This window comes from Pteronotus mesoamericanus, unplaced genomic scaffold (assembly GCF_021234165.1).
Source record: "Pteronotus mesoamericanus isolate MK-2021 breed Mesoamerican mustached bat unplaced genomic scaffold, CSHL_Meso_final scaffold_167, whole genome shotgun sequence".
Classification (NCBI taxonomy): domain Eukaryota; kingdom Metazoa; phylum Chordata; class Mammalia; order Chiroptera; family Mormoopidae; genus Pteronotus; species Pteronotus mesoamericanus.
Genome location: NW_026555308.1, coordinates 27074836 through 27098463, shown reverse-complemented (window position 1 = coordinate 27098463; position 23628 = coordinate 27074836). Strand labels below are relative to the sequence as shown.

General features: G+C 40.0%; 1 protein-coding gene across 1 annotated transcript in view; it reads right to left on the bottom strand.

Annotated features, from left to right (window-relative positions):
• Nucleotides 1-4651: 4651 nt before the first annotated feature.
• The window catches only part of ALDH7A1 (aldehyde dehydrogenase 7 family member A1), a 43283-nt gene continuing 24306 nt past the window's right edge, over nt 4652-23628 (bottom strand). The window contains exons 10-18 of the mRNA XM_054589884.1: nt 20346-20387; nt 18301-18395; nt 13766-13850; nt 12489-12595; nt 10689-10805; nt 9498-9595; nt 9227-9300; nt 6180-6255; nt 4652-4817 (exon numbers count right to left, since the gene is read on the bottom strand). Coding sequence (XP_054445859.1) covers nt 4763-4817; nt 6180-6255; nt 9227-9300; nt 9498-9595; nt 10689-10805; nt 12489-12595; nt 13766-13850; nt 18301-18395; nt 20346-20387 — 749 coding nt within the window. The 3' untranslated portion in view covers nt 4652-4762. The remainder of the gene's footprint in view (nt 4818-6179; nt 6256-9226; nt 9301-9497; nt 9596-10688; nt 10806-12488; nt 12596-13765; nt 13851-18300; nt 18396-20345; nt 20388-23628) is intronic.

The window sequence follows — 23628 nt, the reverse complement described above, 5'->3', positions numbered from 1 at the left end:
AGCAGCTTACAAGGCAAACCGATATATGCCCACTATACGGGTAAGAAAATGATGTCCCAAGAGGTTAGGTTACTTTCTGAAGGTCACATAGATAATATAGGTAGTACTCTAAAACTACTTAAATTTAATAAAATTTAAAAGGCTACAAAATTTAAATCAATCCAATGTGTGTCTGCATGTGTCCATACAGAATACACAACTGTAAAACAGATCCTGGTATCCTTAGTGTGCAGTGTGTTCTAAGAGGCATCAGTGGGGAAAGGAAATTTCATTTGTCAAATCTGGAGTGGGGAGAATTATTAAATATTAAAGGGGAAATTAATTTAGATCAAATCATAACACATACCCAAATTCCAAATGTATCAAAGGCCAAAACGTCCCTACCACATTTGTGGGCCCTTCCAATGCAAACAAAACAACAAAACACTGTATATTTTAAATCCAGATCCTATATCCAATCTTCCGTTCAATGTGGGGATAAAGTCCTTTCTCTTAGGAGACTTTTCAAAAATCCCCTGTAAAACCACCATTCTCAGGAAGTTTCTGTCGGATATGCTCCAGCAAAAGGAGGAAAACACGGGATTCAGGAAACATAAGACTCTAACCCAGAAGGGCAGCAAAAAGAAGTCCGTGGAGGATACATGTGCAACAGCCCTAATAAAGCAAACAGGACAAAGGGCACTTGATTCCAGGAAAAATAAAAAACTGAAACTGATATGAGTAATGGGAAATATTAATAGGCATGTTACAGAAATAATTCAGGGGCATTTGGAAATCACCAGTAATAGAGATTCTATTCATATGAAATACCTAGAATAGGTAAATCCACAGAGACAGACAGCAGGCTGGTGGTTGACAGGTACTGAGGGATAAAGGAGATGGGGAAAGACTGCTCAGGGGGCATGGGGTTTCCCTTTGGGATGGTAAAAATGTCCCGGAGCTAGATAGCAGCGAGGGCTGCACAACTCCTGAATGTACTAAATGCCACTAACCTGCACTTTAAAATGGTAAATCTTTGTATTTTACTGTAATAAAAAAAGATACAGAGCAAATTAAGCAATAAGGACAATTATTAACAACTCTGGGAAAATAAAAGTAAGTCGGCATAACTTTAAGGCATGATTAGGCTTGGATGTCTTTGCGTATTCACAGTAATTAAATAACCAGAAGCTGCGATATTAACAGATTAGACCTAAGAGGTGGTTTGGAGAAACGGTAATAAGAACTTTATTCCTCGCCTACCACAAGTCAACAGAAAATATCTAAATTGAGCAACTGAAAAACAGCGGTATAAGCTTATTATTTAGAAATACGGAGGTCGGTAACAGAAAAGGCGAGGGTGGCCGCCGGGAGGATCCCCAGAGCTGCGGAGGGAACGGGAGCGGCCGTGTTTGCTATAAGCGTTCCAGCCCCATTCGCGTTTTTAACTGCATACGTACAACTGCCCCTTCTTCAAAAACTACACTTAAACAAAAAAAGCAGAGGGAAATATTTGTAACCTAACTTTTTAACTTAAATTAGAAAAAACAATAAAAGATCAATAGATTTCATTCCATGAAAAGCCCCTAAATTGGGTACATCGAAATGTATCAACAGTTTCTGGGGCTGAAATTAATGGCCTGTCACCTCTTAAAAACCTTTGAGAAGGGCGCTAAGCTTGGAGAGGGGAGGAATTCCAGCAACGGTTGCCGGTGCGAGGTCTACAGCAATCAGGCAGATAAAGTCAGTCAGGGAAACAGGATAAACAAGTGACCAACCCACGTGTAAGGTCATGGGGTGTTGCGGACCACAGGAAGTAAAATGTCCATGTCCCTGTCTGGCAATGTTGAAATGGAAAACATTTTAAAACATTCCAAACCAGCTTCCCTGTTGGCAACCTTGTTAGAGTGAAGGCAACAGAAAAAAGGTTGGAAAGTGGCCAGGGAAGAGCAGAAGAACAAGGTCGCCAACCCCTCTCTGTCCCTCCTGCATTCTCAGGGACAGAAAATGCCACCGAAGACATTCTGTGGTTACAGGGTAGTAGCACCCAACTGGCTTTGACAAAACTGCCTTATCGCCATTGTGTGATGTCTTCATCAGCAGTGCCTCCCTCCCCAGACAGAAGCCAAAATGACCGAGTCTTCCACCCTCTTCCTACTGAACCACAAGAGTTAGGATCCTAGAATCAGCCGATCGGATGCCCTCTCCAGGGACTGGACTCATACAGCAAGATCCTAAAACACTCAGGGTTCACCACCGTGGTAGAAGTCGGCCCGCTAAGCAGTCCTCACGTCCGCAGCGTGGGCTGGGGACCGGCGGCATGGCGACAGTACCAGACGCGGGCAGGGAGAGCAGGTCAGTCAACAGGGGCGCAGTGTAACTAGTAAGCAGCAGTACGGGACTCCCAGCAGCTCAGAAAACACGGCCAGGAAAAACACATACGCATTTTAACTTTTGTGGTTGAAAATACGAATGAGCAACTTCCATTTGTGAGGCCAAAAAAGTAAAGAACAAAAGGAGACAAGTCAAAGGCAAAATTTTTTAATAAACATTATGACAAAAAATATTCTTGTTGTTGCTAAGAATGTGTATAAAAGTTAAGAATTAGTTTCAAACAAAGCTTTCAGAATCAGCGTACACCCCTCTTCCCAGTGTATGGGGGATTATCCGCATGAGAAACAACGTCGTGGCTTTAGCAGGTACACAGGAGGACAGAGCCTCCTTTTAAATACCTAACTGCAGAGAAATTATAAATGAAAAAATTTTAAATGGAAACAATCGCTGATATAACTTGTGTTTTGGAACACTTGTTTAAAAATAATATGCTGGGGGAAAAACAGGATTTAAAAATACTTCAATCAAAAATAATCTTGCAGATTTCACAAAACAAAAACAGCCTATTAACATGGTTCCTAAAATGTTTTAAATAATGTTTTACTTTCTTCAGGCAGTATTATAGTCACCAAATAAGACAGGGCTAGAATACTTAACATTGTGATCTAAAAAGAAAAACCATAGTAAAATTTTTAGAGTAAATGCCCATTTGCATGACTTTCTTAAGCAACCACTTATATTAAAAAGTATATATGTATTCATACAAGATAACCTAGTCTATTTTGAACTTTTAAAAAATGCAAGCAAATGTGGCTTTCACTAGGATCACTTTATGAGACATTTTATAAGAGTCCCCAGCGCGCATGTCTGTGCCCTGCGGACTGGGACGGAGGAAGGGGCGTCTGGATTTTCCAACGTCGTTTTCTTTTTCATTGATTTCGATTTTTAACCAAAATTATAGTTTCTTCATTTAAAACTCAAATACCTCCACAAGACTCATTATGAAAAGTAGCAACATGCCCTGTCTCCATGCCCCAGCCCGCTAGCCCTCCCCTGAAGCAATGATTCAGAATTTGCCTATCTTTATAAGCCCATGTTGCTATTTCAATTTTAGGTATTACTGATTTCCCACTACAGAACATAAAGAATTGTTATCTTTCTAACCTACCCTTCTCACCCCTGACTTCTTCCTGCCAACGTGCTCTCAAAGGGTCACTCATCAGCGTTTGGCCCGATTAATATTCAAGGCTGACAACTAACACACCTAGGTGAACACTAGTCACACTGCGCCATGGAACACAGAACCTTTCCTTCTCTGATAAATTGATAATTGCTTAGTTTTTTTTTCATTTGCTTGCTTCTCTGTCACAACAACCCCGACCTCTGCCAGTTGTGAAAATCTCCATAGATCCAGATGCATCAGGTCACCTACAAATGTCATCTTCAAAGCTTCTGCCCCAGTCCAATCTGGCAGGGGTCCGGGGGGTGGTAGCTGCTACCCACTAGGGGAGCACGGACTGCCAGGAAGAGGAGAGCTACATGAGCCAGTCCGAGCTCCCCAGGGGCCCTGGGCTGAACCACTCCAAAGGCTGCTGGGCAGCTCTGCAGAAAGAAACAGACTCTCAGCAAAGAGAAAGTGACCTTTGCTGAGTTCGCTCTGACACGTGCTGCCACACGCTGTGGATATTCCCCAAGAACCAACCCAAGGGCACCTGCAGAAGACTACTGGCTAAAGGAAAATGGCCTAAGGCTGCATGAGGAATCCAGAGACACTTTCTATAGAAATCTACACAGGCAGCATCCATGGCAGGTGCAGGTGCTAGGGCAGGAGTGACATATATGTCCTCCCCACAAATTTCTTCTGCAGTTACACAAGCCATCTTAAGCAAGAGAAGTCGTAATGGTGATGAATACCTTAGTCGTATTTTACAGAGCAAGTCATTCCACAGACAGTGTGCCATATGGCCTCCTACGTGTAAGGAGTATACTCCCTGTCAACTACGCCCTTCCCAATACAGGCTAGAAGAGGGCAGTGTGAATCAGCACTCACCCGGGAATTCTTTACTTCCTCAGGAGATGTTCCTGCATCTACTGAGAAGACTTCTATTTTCTTCTGTGTTAGGTTCTGTGTTTTTCCAAATTCCTAGCATGGCATGTACTATTTTTTCTAAATTATAAAATAATCAAACTTTTAAAAAATTAGTAACTACTAGTAACATAAAAATCCATTTTTCTATCTTCTACTAAATATGGCTGTGCCATGACAATTTTTACTTTTAAGAAATGAGTCTCATGATTTAGTCCAGACCTCAGGGGCAAAAAGGATCAGCCACTGTCATAGTCAAAATGATGCATTTATTCAGGGAAAATCTTAATTTTCTATGTCTTCTTCAGAAGAAGGAGATGCAAGAATACCTAAAAGACCTGAAGTAATCAATTTAAAGCACCTTTACTGAAACTTGATTCCTTGGGCCAGAGGAAGGTCCTTACTGTAGTTGATGGTACTAGGGAGAAAAAATAAACAAACAAAATTAAATGAAGGATAGTACATACATAATACAGAATATTTTTATGCAGTGAAGTATAGCAGATCTACATATATTAACAAGGTGAAATGTCCAAATTAGAGGCTTGGTGAGGAAAGAAAATAGGATACAAAACAATATTAATATGAATCCAGTTTTATAAAAGATTTAAGAAGGAGAGAAAAACACAAAAGTCTGGAAAGAAACATAGCATACATGTTATCCACATTATCAGGGTACAAGAATATGGGGGCTGTAACAATCTTCTTTATATCTCTTGATATAACTTGTACTGAATTAGTAGAAAAACACAGATAACATTTTGATAAAAAAAAAAAAATAACCATAACAACTTAGAAAATAAAAGCTTCCCTACTAGTCAGTTATCTGATATGGTCTCATTTTTCTCTTAAGAGGAAAAGTGTCCCATTAAGCATGTTCCCAAAGGCCAGAGCTAATTGTTTTCCACTCTGGATCTAAAGGGCTCAAGAAAAGTAAAAGGAACATAAATGACTTCAAAGAATGAAAACCAGACAAAGACTGTGCATGCTGGACATTTAGCAAGCCACAGCCAACAGCACCTCAGAAACTTCGGGCGGATTTGGAGTTGCTAAGACTACAACAGAGCCAAGGTTGAGAAACTCGCCTGAGGTCACAGAGCTAGTAAGAAGGAGTAAATGGGACGAGGACAATTGTCCTTGGTCCTTCATCCTGTGCCCTTTCTACAACATAACACCACGTGGGCCTGACCCAGACACAGTTTCACTGCACATGTGTAAAGCGATTTCTACCCAAGGGGGAGGAGAAACAGAATGCAAGTAAATTCAACTCCTAGTCAAAATCTCCTAGAAGCCCGCTCCTTCACCAACGACCCATGTGCTGGGTGAATAAGCAAATCCAACTTTCAAGGGTCATGCTCACTGTCCTGAGGGCTGGTTACCCCCAGCTTGCTAGCCAGGCCCCCAGGACCCTGCCCAGCTCCATCTCCTGCCGCTCCCACAGTCCGCAAGGGTGGCAGCCGCACCCCAGGAGGAAACTCACAAAGGACAGCCCCTTCCACTTTCTCCTGCTGGTCTCCCAAGTGTCCTGTTCCTACGCTGTCTCTAGATAGAAACCACCCCCAAGATGGTTTCACAGCATGGCGGTAGGCACTAGCTGAAGCTTGATAAGAAGGGGCAGAAAAAGGCCAGTACAAAACAGGCTCTGGGAGGGGAGAGCCTGGAACATTAGAAAAATAAAATTAAATGGAAACGCATAAAAACAGAGCAGAAAGGACAAGAGTGCAAAAGCCTGCTGCAATAGCTTTAAGCCCGAATCCGTCTTCCCAAAGCCTTTCCTTACCACGTAGACCTCCGCATGTACTGCTTCCAGGCGTCGCTGCCGGACTCCCTGCCGCCGCCAGTATGCTTTTCTCCTCCTAGAGAAACACAAAAGCAGCTCACACCCCGCCTCTTGGGCTCTGCCCTGCTGCGTTGGCCCCGACTCAGTATCACTGAAATGAAGATACCAAAAGGAGACCAGGGGTACCCGAGCAGTTCCTTTCCTTTACATTTAGCTCACATTTTCCTCTGCGAACAAATAAGTAAAAGATAGAGGCCAAAATACACATGAAAATTGGAGGGAAAATGAAAGGAATTAAGAGGAAACAGAAATGTGTCAGGTAGCAAAAGAAAACTTCAAAAAAAACTCCTCACTGTTAGATCAAGGTGTTAACATTATAGAACCTCTGGACAATGGAAATGTGTTTTTATTTTCTCATTTATCCTTCTCTGTATGTAATTTTGTACAATATAGATAAACTGCTTTTATAATAAGACATTTTAAATGTCAAATTAATGTCCTTAGAGAGGTTATAAGATAATGATTCCATGAAACAAGAAAAGGATACTATTTAAAAGTGTGCCATCAAAGCACAAGAAGTAAGTCTTGGTGATGTTTTTAATTAAGAGTAGAAGGATTAGAAGGATCGGAAGAAAAATTTGAGATTTTCCATATAAAAAACAAAAAGACTAAATGACGGAAAAGATAACAAAATCAGACAATCGATTTTTCAAGAGAAAACATTTAAATAATAGGAGTTCCAGAAATTAAAATAGAGAAAGTCAAAGGGAAAATATTGTCAAAGAAACGCTACCAAAGCAAACTCAGAACTGAAAATGATGAGTCTTGATATTCTAAGGCCAATCGTGGGCCCTGATTGTCCAACAAATATTTTTATCAAGATCTCCATTGAGGCATATTCCTGTGAAATTTCAGAACATCAGACATACAAGTAAGTAGTAGAACCGATATTTTTTGGAAACAGGGAAAAAAAGATAAGAAATCAAAGTGGATTGGGCTGTTCAACCACAATACTAGAAACCAGAAGACAAATGAGTAATTAGCTTCCAAAGTCTGAGAAAAAACTATTACAAAACTGCAGAAAAGGTGTAGCAGGCATCCAGGTGCTGCTGGCATCCAGGACTTAGCTGCTACACAGTTCCCTGCACCCACAGAAAATGTTCCCTAAATGATCACGTGTCTCCCTGGGCCTGAACCGGTTTTGTACAAACAATGCGGTTTGTATTAAACACCTGCTTTCCTTCTGCTAGGCTGTGGATGCCTCAGTGACCAGCCCCCAGTAAACACCTTGGGTGCAGAGTCTCTGACGAGCTCTCCTGGTGGACTACTCATGCCGTCACAATCTGTTGCTGGGATAATCCAGCACATCTTTATGACTCCAATGGAGAAGACTCTTAGAAGCTTGTTCTTTGTTTCCTCTGGACCTCATCCCACCCAATAATGTCATATCACTTAACGGGAAAGAGAGAGAACTTAAGGAGGTTAATCTGGCATAGCAGAGGGTCAATACATGATGTCTATAGTTATGAGAGAGTGCAGTTAAAATAAAGCACACTATTTAGAAAAATTGAAGTAAATTCAGAGGTAAATTTACTTTTTTCACTTAGTAAGAATCTCAGAGTGGTTATCTATGGGAAAGAAGGAGGAAGAAGGAAGTATGGGGAGAACTGCTTTTTCCATTATAAGGCTTTAAAAAAAAATTAACTGTGAGGACTGATATGAGGAAGAGTCAACCGGAGAGAGAAGGCATGGGCTGGACACAGTGATTAAAGGCCACAGAAGGACAGACAGACACATTCAGGCCACTAAACAGTGGAGGACAAGGGTGAAGGGCTGAACTGAAAGAATCCTTTTGTCAAAGTCTGCACATTGGATAGTAAATACAGCATTCAGTCTAAAATAGATGAAAGAATGCCCTTAATTATTTAAACTTTTACAAGTATTAATGAATGTTTTGCTTCTTTATATTTTCAAAGGCAATCTGTTTTTATTATACTTTGGATCAATTTTTTAACTGAATTTATTGTGGCGACATTGGTTAATAAAATTATATAGGTTTCAGGTATACAATTCTATAATACATCATCTGTACATTGTAGGATCATTTTTAATAAGTAAAACAATAAATGATTGTTGGGAAGAGGTTTTTTTAATTTACTAAGTTTAAGCACTAAGAATTCAAAGCATATACAGACAAAATAGAAGCAGGGCTCAGTGAAAAGAAACAACTTAGTATTGTATCTAAGATGAAAGATAACGTTTAACATTTACTATGCCCATTTTGCCAATAAACACCAGAATTTTGGGGGTCAACTTTTCTGGTTTTAAAACAAGGATTCTTAATCTTTTTTGGGGTCTTGAACCTTCTCCCCAGAAAACAGATGCCACCATTCCAGGGCCCACACATCTGAGGTAAGGGCCCCGCTCCAGCGCGATCCTGCATCTGAGAATAAAATGAAGGACCTTGGCAGGAACTCTGAATATGGAGCATAAGCTTTGTCAACAAGGTTAGACCAGGTAAGACTATTATTTCAGTTTCCTGGTCAAACTTTTCTAACAGCTACTACTGCTTTTTCTTTGCTACCTGTTATGAACGGAATTGTCTCCTCCTACCCATCCACCCCACGACCCCGCCCCGACTCCATGAATATTTTGAAGCCCTAACCTCTAATCACTCAGAATGTAGCTGTACTTTGCAACAGGGTCCCTAAGTAGGTCATTATGGTTAAATGAAGTCATAAAGTTAGGGCCTTCAGACAACAACAGGACTGGTGTCCCTATGAGAGGGAAGAGATGCCAATGATGTCTGTACAGAAAAAAGGCCATGTGAGGACTCAGGAGGAAGGTGGCTGTCTGCAAGCCAGGAAGAGAGGCGTCAGGAAAAACCAAACCTGCCAACACCTTGATCTTAGACCTCCAGCCTCCAGAACTGCGAGAAAATTAATTTCTGTTCCATAAGCCACCCGCCCTGTGGTATTTTGTTATGGCAGCCCTAGCAGTCTAATACACTGACCAACATGGACAAGGAGAAACGATCATCTACATACCAAAGGCACCTCCGATCTCAGCCCCGCTCGTTGGAATATTGACGTTTACAATGCCACAGTCTGATCCTTTTGGTCTGTGCACAAAAATGGAAGCATGGTGAGAGCAACGCATAGGTAAGTAAAAAACAAAACAAATAAATTCAAAAAAAGCCTCTAAGACTCTTAATGTCAAAAAATGATTTTCACGTACGATGGTTTCATTTTCTTTTTTTAAAGTCCATCACCACACAAATCAGACTTACATAGGTTTTCAAAATAAACAAAGTTATACCCAAGCCAGCGGAAGATTCTTCCCAAATCCTTGGTAAAGATGCTACTTGAAAGTCCCTGTTTTACTTCATTATTCCACGCAAAGACTTCATCTTCATTCTAAAAGGACAGATGTTAGAAGCTGTTACATGATACAGCGTTCTGGTCAAATTTACTAACATTAAACTCATTTTGAGATGTGCCAGTATAATTTTAGTGCAAAAAAAGGAAACTACAAGGTCAACATCTAATTCAGTTTCACTTATACAGTGCCTTTGTGAGGTTTTCTCACTATTTGTACTTTAAGAAATGAAGATCTTCCTTCCATTCTTCCAGTACATTCTGCTATTCAAGCTATTACATATAGTAGCTAATATTTCTTGAGCTCTTGTTACGTACACTGACCAAAGTCCTTAGCATGCATTTAGTGAGTTAATCCTCACTCTGTGGCACAGGTTTTCTATTATCCCCAATTTACAGCTTCGGCAAAGCAGGCGCAGAGATGCTAAATCATTTGCTCAAGAGCTCAGAGTCACACAACACACACTACAAAACATGAAATTATACTCTCTAGTCACCAATATGTGAAACAATGATACACAATTTAAAGCAAGATTTTAAAAAAATACAATCATGTAGTAACAACAAGGTGTGACTCTCATGATTCTGACTGTTAATCATGGCACAGTCAAAACCCTGACTGAACCTCTAAATAGTTTCTGGGGTGGTGAGGGCCTGTCCCACACTGGGGAAGGAGGCCCTCTAGTCATCTTCCTCTGTTAAAACCTCCACAGCCTGTCTGTCCTCTGATACAGATTGTAACTGTAGATCCTTAGGTTGCCCTTTATCTTCCCATTTTGTCTGCCAATACTTAGCTCTCACACTATCAAACCATCTAGTTCTGTGTGGTCTGGCACACAACAGCTCAGAACCAGGTGATACAGGAAATGAGGGCCACCTTTTCCATAAACTGCAACATAGGTTCCCTGCTCACCCTGGTGTCTCAGGCAGCTAGCTTGACATGCTCTGTAGTTTGAAGTGTTCATCCCATCATATTCTATCCATAACTTTCAAATTTATACTAATCAAAATAACTTTCTAAAACCTCCCTAAAGGTGAATTGAGTGAAATTTAATACGCCTTCCTTTTCTCCTAGTCTTCTGGTTTGTTTCAACATGAGACTAAAGAAAAGAGAGAGAGAACCCATTTTTACCGTGAATTTAAAGACATAAAGAATCGGAGCAAAAGTCTCTGTGTGTGCAATGGATGCGTTGTGGGCGAGACCTGTCACAATTGTCGGTTCTACGTAATTTCCAGGGCGCTCCATAACCTTCAGTAGAGAAATGAAATAAAAACAATGAAAGAATTTTGTTTTCTAGTACTTGTGGTCAGAGGACACAGTCTTTGCCTGCACTTTTGAGAAAAAAAGAAACACCATTTTAGGTGAATTATTTCTGCAAAATTTCTTCTCATCATGACTTCCCATCATGAATATCAACTTCTTCTGCCTCCTATTGGCTTTAACTTGGTCAGAGAAAAATAGGAGAAAAAATAGGGATCAAGGATGAAGAGTTGTGCCATTTGTCACAACCAATAGCAGTGAAAAAAGTTACAGGTCATGATTGTAAAATTTATATTAACTTTAAAATAGGTAACCTATACCCACTGTGTTTATCAACTACATTGTATCCACCACTCCCAAATTCAGTATGTGGAAACCTTAACTCCCCTAGTGACTGAATCTGGAGACAGGGCCTTTAGGAGGTAATTAATTGAAGTTAAATGAGGTCACATGGGTAGGGACCTAATCGCACAGAACTGATGCCCTCGTAAGAGGAAGAGATACCAGAGACATCCTCTCTTCATGCATGGAGGAAAAGCCATGTGAGGACACTTTGTGCCAGGAATAGAGGCTTCACCAGAAACCAACCCTGCCAGCACCTTGATTTTTAGACTTTTAGCCCCCATAACTTTTAAGAAAAATATTACACTTCTGTTGTTTTAGCCATGCCGTCTATGATATTTTATTATAACCGTAGTGAACTGATATATATTATGTAAAAATTAAAAGCTCCGAAAGGATATAGTGTAGACACTCCCAACCAGCCTCCATGTAACCAAATCACTAGTTTCTGTCCACTTAACTAATGCCTACTTTTCCTTCCATACCATACTGATGGCCAGAGCCAGCTGCTCTGGCTGCCGGCCGACCCTGCAGTGTGCCTATGTGAGTCTGCTCTCACCCTCGGAGCTGCATATTTACCGAAAGTCAGCTGTCTTTACTTCAAATCCTGGGCATGGCAGCTGTATTTGTAATTGTAATGCCATACTGTGTTGCATAACTTACATAAATATTATACAAAGGAAAAAGGGGCTATTTCCATAAAAATTAAGTTGAATGTTTCAGAAAAATACTCAAGTAAAAAATATATACATAAATATTCATACACACACTGTCCAATGAAATGTGGGTGTGTCAGTGGTTAAGATGACTAGAGAGGAGTCTTCTCTTAGCTTCACAAGAAACTCAGTTCTCAATGAATTCTGAAGAAATTAAAACTAAATTGTAGATAATAAATTATTGGTATAGCTTACGCAAGGATGAAGACAAATTCCTACCACACAGGAAGAAAATGCTTTGACTCCATCCAAAGAATCAAATGTAGTTATCTGTGTTAAGTGAAAATGTTTTGTTGCGTATTTTTTTTTATTCTCTCTTACTTGACCTGTTAAAACAACCATTACATACGAATTCTAATTACTTTGAATACAAAGTCTTCTATTGTATCATGAAAAGGTCTCCCCCTCCATAAAAATTCCTACAGACTCAATTCAAAGGCAACCATGGCTGCAATTCTTGCGTGTCCCTCCAGAAGTTTTCCATGCAGTTTACACTGTCATTCTTCAAAACACTTATTTCCCCCTTACAAAAGGGAGGAGAGAAGAAAGACACCAACTGGGGGTCCTTTACCAAGTTGCCCGGAGCCCTGCCTGTGCCCAGAATTGTCATTACCTTGCCACCGTAGACCACTGTGCCTCCTTCTTTCTTTGCTGACTCCACTGCTCCAAGAAACATGCTCACTGCCTGTTTGGTGTGGAGTGGCCCATAGAGAACATTAGCTGGAGAGAAAAAGGAATGTTCCTCATTTTACCCTAAATGGCATCATTTTATTATAACAGCTTTCCCAATGAACAGACCAATCCCTTCATGTAGTCTTTCAGTTTAGAACAGGAATCTATAACCTTCTGTGAAGGGACAGACAGTAAATGCGTTATGTTTTGCATGACATATGTGGTCTCTCACAACTACTCAACTTGGCCACTGTGGTGTGAAAGCAGCCACAAAAGATAGGGAAACAAGTAGGTATGGCCATGTCCTGATAAACTGTCGTACAGAAACAAGTGGCAGGCCAAATTTGTCAACCCTGGTTTAGATCAATTAATCAGAGCACCACGTTAAAAACACGGCACCTGTTTATTCATTGCAACATGATCACTCTCTAAGAACTTTGCAGGCTCAGCAGCTGCTGTGCAACTTATAGGGGAAAGACGGATGCTGCAGCTGCCAGGAAGCAGAGCAGGAAGGCAACCCAGGAAGAGGTAGGAGGAAGAGCTAAAGGAGGAGATCGCCTTGCAGCAGGAAGCCTGTTGTGGGAAGAGCTGGGTGAGGAACATGTCTAGCAGGGAGAGCAGCGGGACAGAGCCTGGGAACCCTGGAACATGAAAGAAAGTTGGAAAAGCTGGAGTTCAGGGAGCACAGGGACAAAGGTAGGCAGGGAGTCAGAGGGTAAAGAGGGGAGGCACAGAGGTCAGATCACACAGACTATGAGCCTGCTAAAGAGAGAGTAAAAAAAATCTAGATTTTAGCTGAGAAGCAAAGAAAGTCACTGGAGTATTTAAAGTAGGAGACTGAATGATCTAATCGAATTACATTTTTAAAAATCACTCTGGTCACTGTAGAAGGCAGAAGTGAAAGTAGGAAAGTCAGTCTGGTGACTCTTGCAGCCTTCCTTGAGACAGGAGAGTGATGGCTTAGACGAGGGTAATTGAAGTGAAGAGAGAAAAATTCATCAAACTTGTCCCATCTCAACACCGTTGCCCAAGCTCACCACCGCCCCCCCCCCGCCCCACATCAAGCACTCAAGATCCTAACCTAGAAGCAGACAGGTGACCTTAAATGCCCTATTATCTGCTTTCTATGCCCTCGCTCCTCTCAGGAAAAGGAGGATCATAAACACTTGTAACACCAGCTATCAAAAAGGAACACATCTGATACAACCACATACTCACAGTCCCATGGGTTCCCGACCCGGATCTGTGCATAGGCCTTTTTAAGTCTATTTACAACATCATCATGGATGCTTTCATGTAAAAACTAAATGAAAAAAGAAATATGCATGGGAATAGTCAAAAAATGTACCAAAAAAAAAAAAGTCAAACTTAATAACAATGTACATAGTTCCTAATTTTTATTTATAGTTCATAATAATTTTTGTATCATTATGATCTCGAAACATGCAAACAGAAGTTTATTTTTATAATTATATAATTTCTAATTTTAACTACATGAAGATAATTTTCTCTAGGTGGATGTTAGAATAAAATCGTAAGACAAGTCTTTTTTTTATTGATTATACTATTAGTTGTTTACTCTTTTACCCCCCCCCCCATTCAGCACCCCCTACTCCCTCAGGCAATCCCCACACCGCTGTTCATGTCCACAGGTTATGTGTACAAGTTCTTCGGCTACTCCATTTCCTCTGTGTCCTTTACATCCCCATGGCTATCCTGTAACTACCTATTTGTATTTATTAATCCCCTCACCCCTTCACCCATTCCCCCATATACACCTCCCATCTGGCAACCATCAAAATGCTCTCTGTATCCGTGGTCCTGTCTCTGTTCTTCTTGTATGCTTAGTTTGATTTTTAGATTCAATTGTTGATAGATATGTATTTATTGCCATTTTATTGTTCATAGTTCTGATCTTTTTTCTTAAATCCCTTTAACATTTCACATAATGGTTTCGTGATGAATTCCTTTAGTTTTTTCTTGTCTGGGAAGCTCTTTATCTGCCCTTCAGTTCTAAATGATATCTTTGCTGAGTAGAGCATTCTGGCTAGAGGTCCCTGCTTTTATGACTTTGAATATTCCTTACCAATCCCTTCTAGCCTGTGAAGTTTCTTTAAAGAAATCAGCTGACAGTCTTATGGGAACTCCCCTGCAGGCAAATAACTGCTTTTAAGATTCTCTCTTTATCTTTAACCTGTGGTATTTTAGTTATGATGTGTCTTGGAGTGGGCCTCTTTGCATCCATCTTGTTTGGGACTCTCTGTGCTTTCTGGACTTGCATATCTATTTCCTTCACCAAGTTAGGGAAGTTTCCTTTCATTATTTCTTCAAATAGACTTCCAATTTCTCGTTCTTTCTCTTCTCTTCTGGCCTTCCAATGATGTGAACGTTGGACCTCTGGAAGTTGTCCCATAAGCTGCTTACACTACCCTCATTTTTTTAAATTCTTTTTTCTTCTTGTCCTGATTGGGTGTTTTTTGCTCCCTTGTGTTCCAAGTCATTGATTTCATTCTTGATTCCATCAACTGTACTGTTGATTCCCTGTAAATTGTTCTTTATTTCCATTAGTATATCCTTCATTTCTGCCTGGGTCTTTTTATGCAGCTGAGGTTCTCATTAAGTTCTTGAGCATTCTTACAACCAGTGTTTTGAATTCTGCACCTGATAGATTGCTTATCTCCATTTTGTTTAGTTCTTTTTCTGGGCTTTTGATCTGTTCTTTCATGTGGGCCATGGTTCTTTGTCTCCATGTATTAGGTAGAGCTGCTTTGACTCTGTGTCTTGGTAGGGTGGACTAATGTAGTAGATGTCCTGTAGGGTCCAGTGGCAGAGCCTCCTCTATGACCCAAGCTGGGCACTCAAGGTGCACCCTTCATGTGGGCTGAGCACACCCTCCTCCTGTAGTTGAGCCTTGGTTGTTGTTGGCAGGTCAATGGGAGGGGTTTACCCAGGCCAGTCAAGGGTAAGGACTGGCTATGACCACTGACCACCACTCTCTGCCCTCCATGGAAGATCAGCTATGCAGGGGCAGGGTGGCGGTGCTCCAACATGGTCTGTAGCTGTCCACTGGGTGCATAGGTTCTGGGGTTTCACAGGTGATGCTGGCCAAGGTCAGCCCCGACCTGTGTTTTACCTGGGGTCACCCTGTTTGGGCTTATAAAGCAATGTGAGATGACTACTATTTGTGGTTGGCTTGGAGATTCCCAGGTGAAGCCAAGCTGTGGATCTAAGCTGGCCGCTGCTAGTGCAAGGCCTGTGGCCACTTAGCAAGAGGTACAGGGGCTTGGGGCTTACTGAAGGAGGCTGTTGCTTATTTGAGAGGATTTAGGGTGTTGTGAACCATAAGTAAGACCAGTCCTTCATATGGAAAAGCCACTGACAATAGCTTGGGTGGACCTGTAAGTTGGGTTAGACAGTCTCAGGGGACTCGCAGGGTAGGAAAAACAGTGTTAGCCAGATTGATAGAGTCTCAGATATGGTACCTGCCTGCCAGCTCTGTGGCTCTGTTGGGGGAGGGCTCAGAAATAGGACAATGGCCTCTGCCCACATTTCTGTCTGGGAGAAAGCTGTCCCCCAGCTCTCATCTTGATGTCAGACACTCCAATTCCTCCCTGTATGCCACTGGTGCCTTTCAAGCTGCTACCCACTGCTGGAGGTCAGAGGGAGTGAACCTGTATAAGTCTATGTGTAAGTTTCTTAAGGGGAACTTTTTCAGACTCCAGAAGCTTCTTCCATTGACTCAATCCCCGCTGGCTTTTGCAGCCAGAATTTATAGGGGCTTATCTTCCCAGTACTGGAACCCCGGGCTGGGGGTCCTATTTTGGGGCTGGGACTCCTTGCTACTGTTATATCCCTCCCAGATTTTTATCCACCACATGTGGGTGTGCCCGGCCCGTTTCACACCTCTGCCCCTCCTACCAGTCTGGATGGATGTGGTTTCTTTAATTCTGTAGTTGTCAGACTTTCATTCAACTTGATCTCTGATGGTTCTGAGTGATGGTTGTTCTATATTTTAGTTGTAATTTTGAGATGATTGTGTGAAGAGACAAGCTGTGTTTACCTATGCCGCCATCTTGACTGGAAGGCCAAGACAAGTCTTTATCAAGTCTTAAGGACCTATTTGACTAAGCTTTACAAATCAATTATGCCTGTTTTTTTTTTTTTCCAGAGCATTCAACACCTTATGAGGCAGAAAACCTCAAGCACAAGTACCCCACATTATAACTGTATGAATCATGGTGGACACACATCACCACAATTTGGTTAGCCCATCTCTGCTGCTCTGTAACCATGTGTTTTTAACCTCAGGCTGAGTAGATATCTGGAGGGAGGCCTTAAGCGGGTGAGGACATGCATTGGCCTCACTCTGGGTAGGATGTGAGCTCCATGCTATGTTCCCAGTGGTGGGGATGAATTTGTCAAGCCATCCATTCTCGGAGTTGGTCTCCATGTGGCAAATGCACTGGCACTATGAGGACTCGTTATGGGGAGGTCTGAAGTAATGCAATGGATTTTTCTATCTATCACTTAATTGTTCCTATGGAAATCAATTTTGGGCAATGACTGATAATATTGTCTAATTTTTAACACTAAATATAAAACATGGCTATGTGTATTTGCTCTTAGACACAAAGGAAAAGTTGGCTGAATAGAGAAATGCTTCTTTTATGTCATTTCATATTTTGCCATGTAATTACAATTATAGTCTTTTTTAAAGAACTCATTTTCTTCTTAGCATTAATGTAGTAAATGTTTAAGGTGAGTAAATTTAATAAATTTTAAGTACTTTATGAATATTGTATTTTAGATTTTTTTTAGAACTTCAACTGAATAATGTAAAAAAAGGGAAAGATTCATTTGTTGTAAAATACAAGGAAAAATGAATATAAAATGTGATAGGAAAAGACTTAATTTCTATATATCTTTTATCTTATTTTTATTATTTTAGATTATGTCAACCTTATGAAGAATTTGTTCATACTCATCGTGGGTGACAGTAAAAACTGAGAGCCAATTCCTCTGTAATTCAACTGCAAACTGCTTTTTTTAATTACAGGAAAAAAACTCAATACTAATAATTTAAAAATGGCAAATGTAGACAAATTTTGTACCTAACTGAAACTTGTCTGGCTGTAGTACCCACCGTTTTTCAGTACCATAAAAGTCATGAAAATCAAGGCTTTATCTGACCCAAAACTGAAATCCAGCCAAAGCTAAGTGTGGAGATTAAACATCCCAAGCCCTATACATGCTGAAGCTAAACAACCTCTTATTTGTTATAAAGAGAGAAAACACCACATACAGAGAGTCATTTGCTTTTCAATAAACCATGTCACATCAAATCCAATCTGAGACTTGATTTACAGGCCAAAAATTAAAACCTTTAAATGTTTTTATTTAAAATGTTTTTAAAAGCCAAGGCTGTCTATCTTAGCTGACACTTCTAGAATTTTTCAAATATTTAGCTTGTTTTAATCTCTAAGTAAGATTGGACTTTGTTCATATTGTTTTGGGTGAGGGACTAAAAATAGCCTCACCTCCCAGTCCAAGTCCAGCCAATTAGAGTGAGTCCCTGATTGACTGGCAACATCTGCCATGAGCAGAGAAGGGAGGACAGGGCCACATTATTTGCCAACCACATCTAGGAAGTACATGTTTCTAACAGTACTTCTATAACACCTCCCTCGACAATTTGTTAAAAAGTGGTGTTTGAAGAGCAGAACAACCTCATGTACCTACACAGACACACTCACCAGGCGTCTCGCGGTGGTACACCTCTGGCCGGCTGTCCCCACGGAGGCAAAGAGAGCTGATGGAACGACCAGGCTGAGGTCCGCATCCTCAAAAGCTTAGAGAAGCACACACACACTCCCATCAGTGTCATGAAGTAGGCAGACGAGGTACTTGCTAACTGGTATAAAATGACGCCTTTACTACGATACTTGCAATGAAGGAGTTATCAGAACGTTGCCTGTAAATTAAGCATGTTCACACTGCAGAGGCCACCTTTCTTCTGGAGAAGATTACGTGAGAATAGAGCCCTATGGTCTTTATCCAAGTACAGATGAACATGGAGGTTCTCACTCCTCTGACCCCTCTACCTTTCATTTCTCAAAGTTTCTCATACTAAGTCTCCTCTGTAGCCTCATTGTAGTCTCTTCTCTAAGACCCCATCCTTTTTATCAGCTTTACTTGCCTCCTTGTCTCAACCCCACAGCCCAGTTTGATGCCAGCTTCCCTGGGTCCATGGAGAGTAATGGGAAGCTTCTGATTATCATCACCATCAGACTTGCTCTCTAACATCTATATCCTTACCTGCATCAGTCCATGCCTTTAATACCTCCTGTTGCCCCTCTACAGAAGTGTTTCCAAATCTGTGAAACCCCTCAAGCTCTTTACTCCTACACCAGGTTACCTCACCTGACTTAGTAGAAAATCTCATAGTGATCACAAAGGGTCCTTTCCTGCTTCCTCTGCTCCTCTGAAGAGATCAATGCAAAACCAAACTTCTCTCTATTATGGTTCATTCGTTCCTCCTCCCCTTCTGCCCTCAGATGAGAAAACTAGCATAGTGTTTACAAAGTTAACCCTTCCATTTATATTATTTTTAATTCCTTCCTTTTTATCCCCTTAGAGAAAATTACAGATACAATTCCCTCTTACATCGTCAATTGTCCCTTTTCCAATTTAACAGCATTCTCAGACTAGCATGATGGTTAAAAAAGTGGTGTGTGCAACCAAACACATCTGGATTCCTGTCCATTTCCAACACTTTTTAGTTGTGTTGTTTTACTTTTTTAAGCCTCAATTTCCTCCCCCATAATATGGGATAATAATGTCTGGAGTGCTGATGGAGTTAAGGAAAGAGCACCGCTCTCGGGTCTGATTGCCAAGACATGAATGCCTGTTCTATCACTTGCTGGCCCATCACTTTAGGCACATAATCACTAAGCCTCAGAGTGTAACCTTCAAATGAGATTAAAAATGGGTATCTACCTCCTGGGATTACTGTGGGGATTAAATGGCACAATGCATATTAAACAGCTGAGCGCAGTACCTACCAAATACCCAATGCTCACTAAGTGTTAACTACATTTTTAAGTGAGCTTTCTTTTTAACTAGATTAGAAGTTCATCTCAATCAAACCCTTTTAAACTCTGGTGTATACCACAAATATATAGGCATTTAAATGAGATGATGGCAATATACAAATTAGTAAATTTTGCTTTTTTTATCACAAAATCCATGCTTTTATTAAGTCTCAATCTACTGATATTCATTATATTATCCAGTTACATTGGTAGACTATTTCCATTTGTGCCAAATAATTAAAAAAGAGAAGTAATATCCAAGTCTATAGCTAAGTGATTAAAATGCTTTAAGGAAGCATTCCTTCTCAGTTATAAAAGCACATTCCACTAAAGACAAACTAATGTTTTTGAAATCTAATGTAATCAGCAAGTCTCATAAGAGTTACTTACTCATTCTAGAGATAGACGTGGCCAGTTTTCAGAAAATAAGAGAAGGAAAAACAAGAAACAATGCCACATTAGGAAGTCTCAGACACAGGTTCTAAGCACAGGTTACATTTTCCAAACATGAACACCTTTCCTTCCTACTTATCTCTGCCTTCAAATCATTGCATCCTGTCTCACAAGTAAAATTCTTAATCATGTGAATTAGGCCTTGGCACTTACAACATAGAACAGATGAGTTCCTAAGCAAGTTATATATATTCAGGACAGCTATTCAAGATATTCTGAATGGAAAACAAAACAAAAACAAAAGGCAAACTTACCAATAATGGCATTATTTCCTCCAAGTTCTAACAAACTTCTCCCTTTAAAAACATATAAACACAAATTAATGCCTACTTTTAGTATTTAATGCACAATGACAAATGGCCTCAAATCATAACCTATCCCAATTATGTTTTAATTTGTTTCCTGATTTAAAACACAGCATGAACACTGAATCAACGTCAAATCTCCTTATTTTAATAACTGCACTGTGGTTATATGACAGAATGTACTTGTTCTTAGGAAATACACTGAAATATTTAGTGGTAAAGGAACACAAGGTCTTCAACTTTCTCCAAATTGTTCAAAAATAATATGCAACCACAATGTGTGTGTGTATTGCTGGAGAAAGAGAAAATGATAAAGCAAATGAGCAAAATGTAAGCATTAGTGAATCTGTTCAAGGGGTATATAGAAATTACTTGTGCATCTTATTACTTTTCTCTAAGTTTGATGTTCTGTCCAAAAAACCCCAGGTTAGTGTAAATGCTGTTTTCTACTATGGAAAACTATATGACAATTTCCCAAAAAATTAAACACAGAATTACCATATGATCAATCTAGCAATTCAACTTCTGGGTACATAACCAAAAGAAGTAAAAGCAAGAATTCAAACAGATACTTGTATACCCATGTTCACAATAGCATTATTTATAACAACTAGATGATGGAAGTAACCCAAGTGTCCAACTGAGCGATGAATGGATAAAAAAACATGGTATATATAAAACGAAACATTATTCAACCTTTAAAAGAATGGAAATTCTGACATATGCTAAAACATGGGTAAACCTTGAAGACATTACGGTAAGTGACATAAACCAGACACAAAAAGACAAATATTGTCTGATTCTAGTTATAAGGGCTTCCTAGAATAGTCAGATCCACTGACTCAGAAAGTAGAATAGTATGATAGTTGCCAACGGGCTGGTAGAAGGCAGAAATGGGGAGTTAGTTAATTAGTTAGTTTGCCTGTTTTATCCTCACTGAGGACATTCCTTCATTGCTTTTAGAGAGAAAGGGAGAGAAAAAAACATCAATGTGAAAGAGGAACTTTCATCAGCTGCCTCCTGATCATGCCTGGACCAGGCCTCCAACCTGCACCCAAGGTATGTGCCCTGAGCAGGAATCAAACATGCAAGCCCATGGCTACAGGATGATGCTCCAACCACCTAAGCCACACTGGCCAGGGCAGGAGTTAGATTTTCAGCTGAGATGACCAAATAAATTTCTGGAGATGGATGTTGGTGATGGTTGCACAGCAATGTAAATATACTTAATGCCAGACTGCACACTTAAAAATGGTTAAAATGGTAAATGTTATGTTTTATATATATTACAATAAAAAAGTTTAAAAATTATGTGCTCATTGTAGAAAATTATTTTTTTTAAAGAGCAAAATGTATCAAGCAGGCAAAAGCTATGGACCATAGGTCACCATGAAATCTTTCCTTATACTTTACTATAGCGCTTTCCAATCTCTTTTCCTGTGCATTTGTATTTAGTTGAGATCATACTATCGAATTAAGTTTGCTTTGTTTTCTGATTAATAATCTTATACCTTCTCCATAAATTTATCAGGAGATGTTTAAAAAAAAAATCACTACACAGTATCCATCATGATGATGTATCAAATTTTTTTTAGCTATTCCTCTAGTGTTGAATATAGTGATTGTTGATGTTTGGCCTCTTACCTACCTAGGTCAGGGCCAAAGGGCATGAATAGAAGAGCTACTGTATACATGGCCAACATACATTCCAGGCAAGTTATAGAGCCAGCTCTGAGTGCCATTCTGACCTTACACTCCCCAACATAAAGATTTAAAATTTATTTGCCTCAACTTTAGAGCTGTGTTTACTACATCTTTTGAACATATATTTATTTTTCCTTAAATGCACTTTAAAATCAGCTTCTGTGCAAATACCTTTTATTTATTTGTGGCATCAGAGGGAATGGGACAGCAGGAGAACATGTTCTCACTTCCGCCACTCTAAAACACTTAAGCATCAAGTGAATGTTAAGTATAAGATGATAAGGCTACGATTCCCAAACGCCGCTGAATGCTACATCAGCTCTAGTCTCTGCAAGTTGATTTAATGACGGCTTGCTGGCTACAGCAGGGCTCTAAGATAGATGGCACAAAAGGGGAGGGAAATGGAAGACTGTATCTAACATCAGCTCCTCCTGCCTGGCTTCAAGTGCTCTGTGGCAGAAGAGAAAGAACCTATACTTCATCCTTCCAATTCTCTCTCTGCCTCCTACCCACACTCCTACAGCCAACCCCCTCCAAGAAAAGCGCCTGCTTAAGACAAGCAGATATATTTTTTTAAAAATTATAATCCTATTATTAGTACTACTTCAGAGAGACCAACAAACTACTGCTTTGAATAAGAAAGGGACAGAAGGATGAGAAGAGGAAACCTGCTGGTCAGAAGAGTGGAATTAATGACCTTGAGCACCTCTTCACATACTTACTGGCCAGTTGTATATCTTCTTTGAAGAAGTATTTACTCAAACCCTTTGCCCATTTTTAATTGGGTTTCTTGTCTTTTATATTGTTGAATTGAGCTCTTTATATATTCTAAATATAAGTCCTTTAGCATATAACATGTAAGATTTGCAAATGTTTTCTCCCATTCTATAGGCTGTCCTTTTTATGTCTTTGAAGCACAAAACTTTAATTTTGATGAAATCTAATTTATCATTTTTTCTTTTGTTGCTTTTGCTTTAGGTGTCATAGCTAAGAAACCATTGCCTAATCCCAGGTCATTAAAGCTTATTCCTATGTTTTCTTCTAAGAGTTTTACAGTTCTAGCTCTTATATTTCCGTCTTTAATACATTCTCAGTTGGTTTTTGTGTACCAACTGAGCTAAGAGTCCAACTTCAGTTAGTTTTTGCACATTAAGTGAGGCAGGGGTCCAACTTTACACATATTTATGGGGGTATCTATTTGACCTAGCACCATTTATTAAAAAGACCATTCTTTCCTCATTGAAATGTCTTGGCGCCCTTGTCAAAATCAATTGGCCATAAAGGTAGGTGTTTATTTCTGAACTCTCAATTCTACTCCATTGATCTTTATGTCTGTCCTTATGCCAGTACCACAGTTGTGATTACTGTAGTTTTATAGTAAGTTTTAAAATCAGGAAGTGTGAGTCCTTCAACTTTGTTCTTCTTTTTAAAGATTATTTTAGGGCTATTCAGGGTTCTTTGCATTTCCATGTGATTTTAGGATCAGCTCATTAATTTCTACAAAGAAATCATCTGACATTTTGAAAGG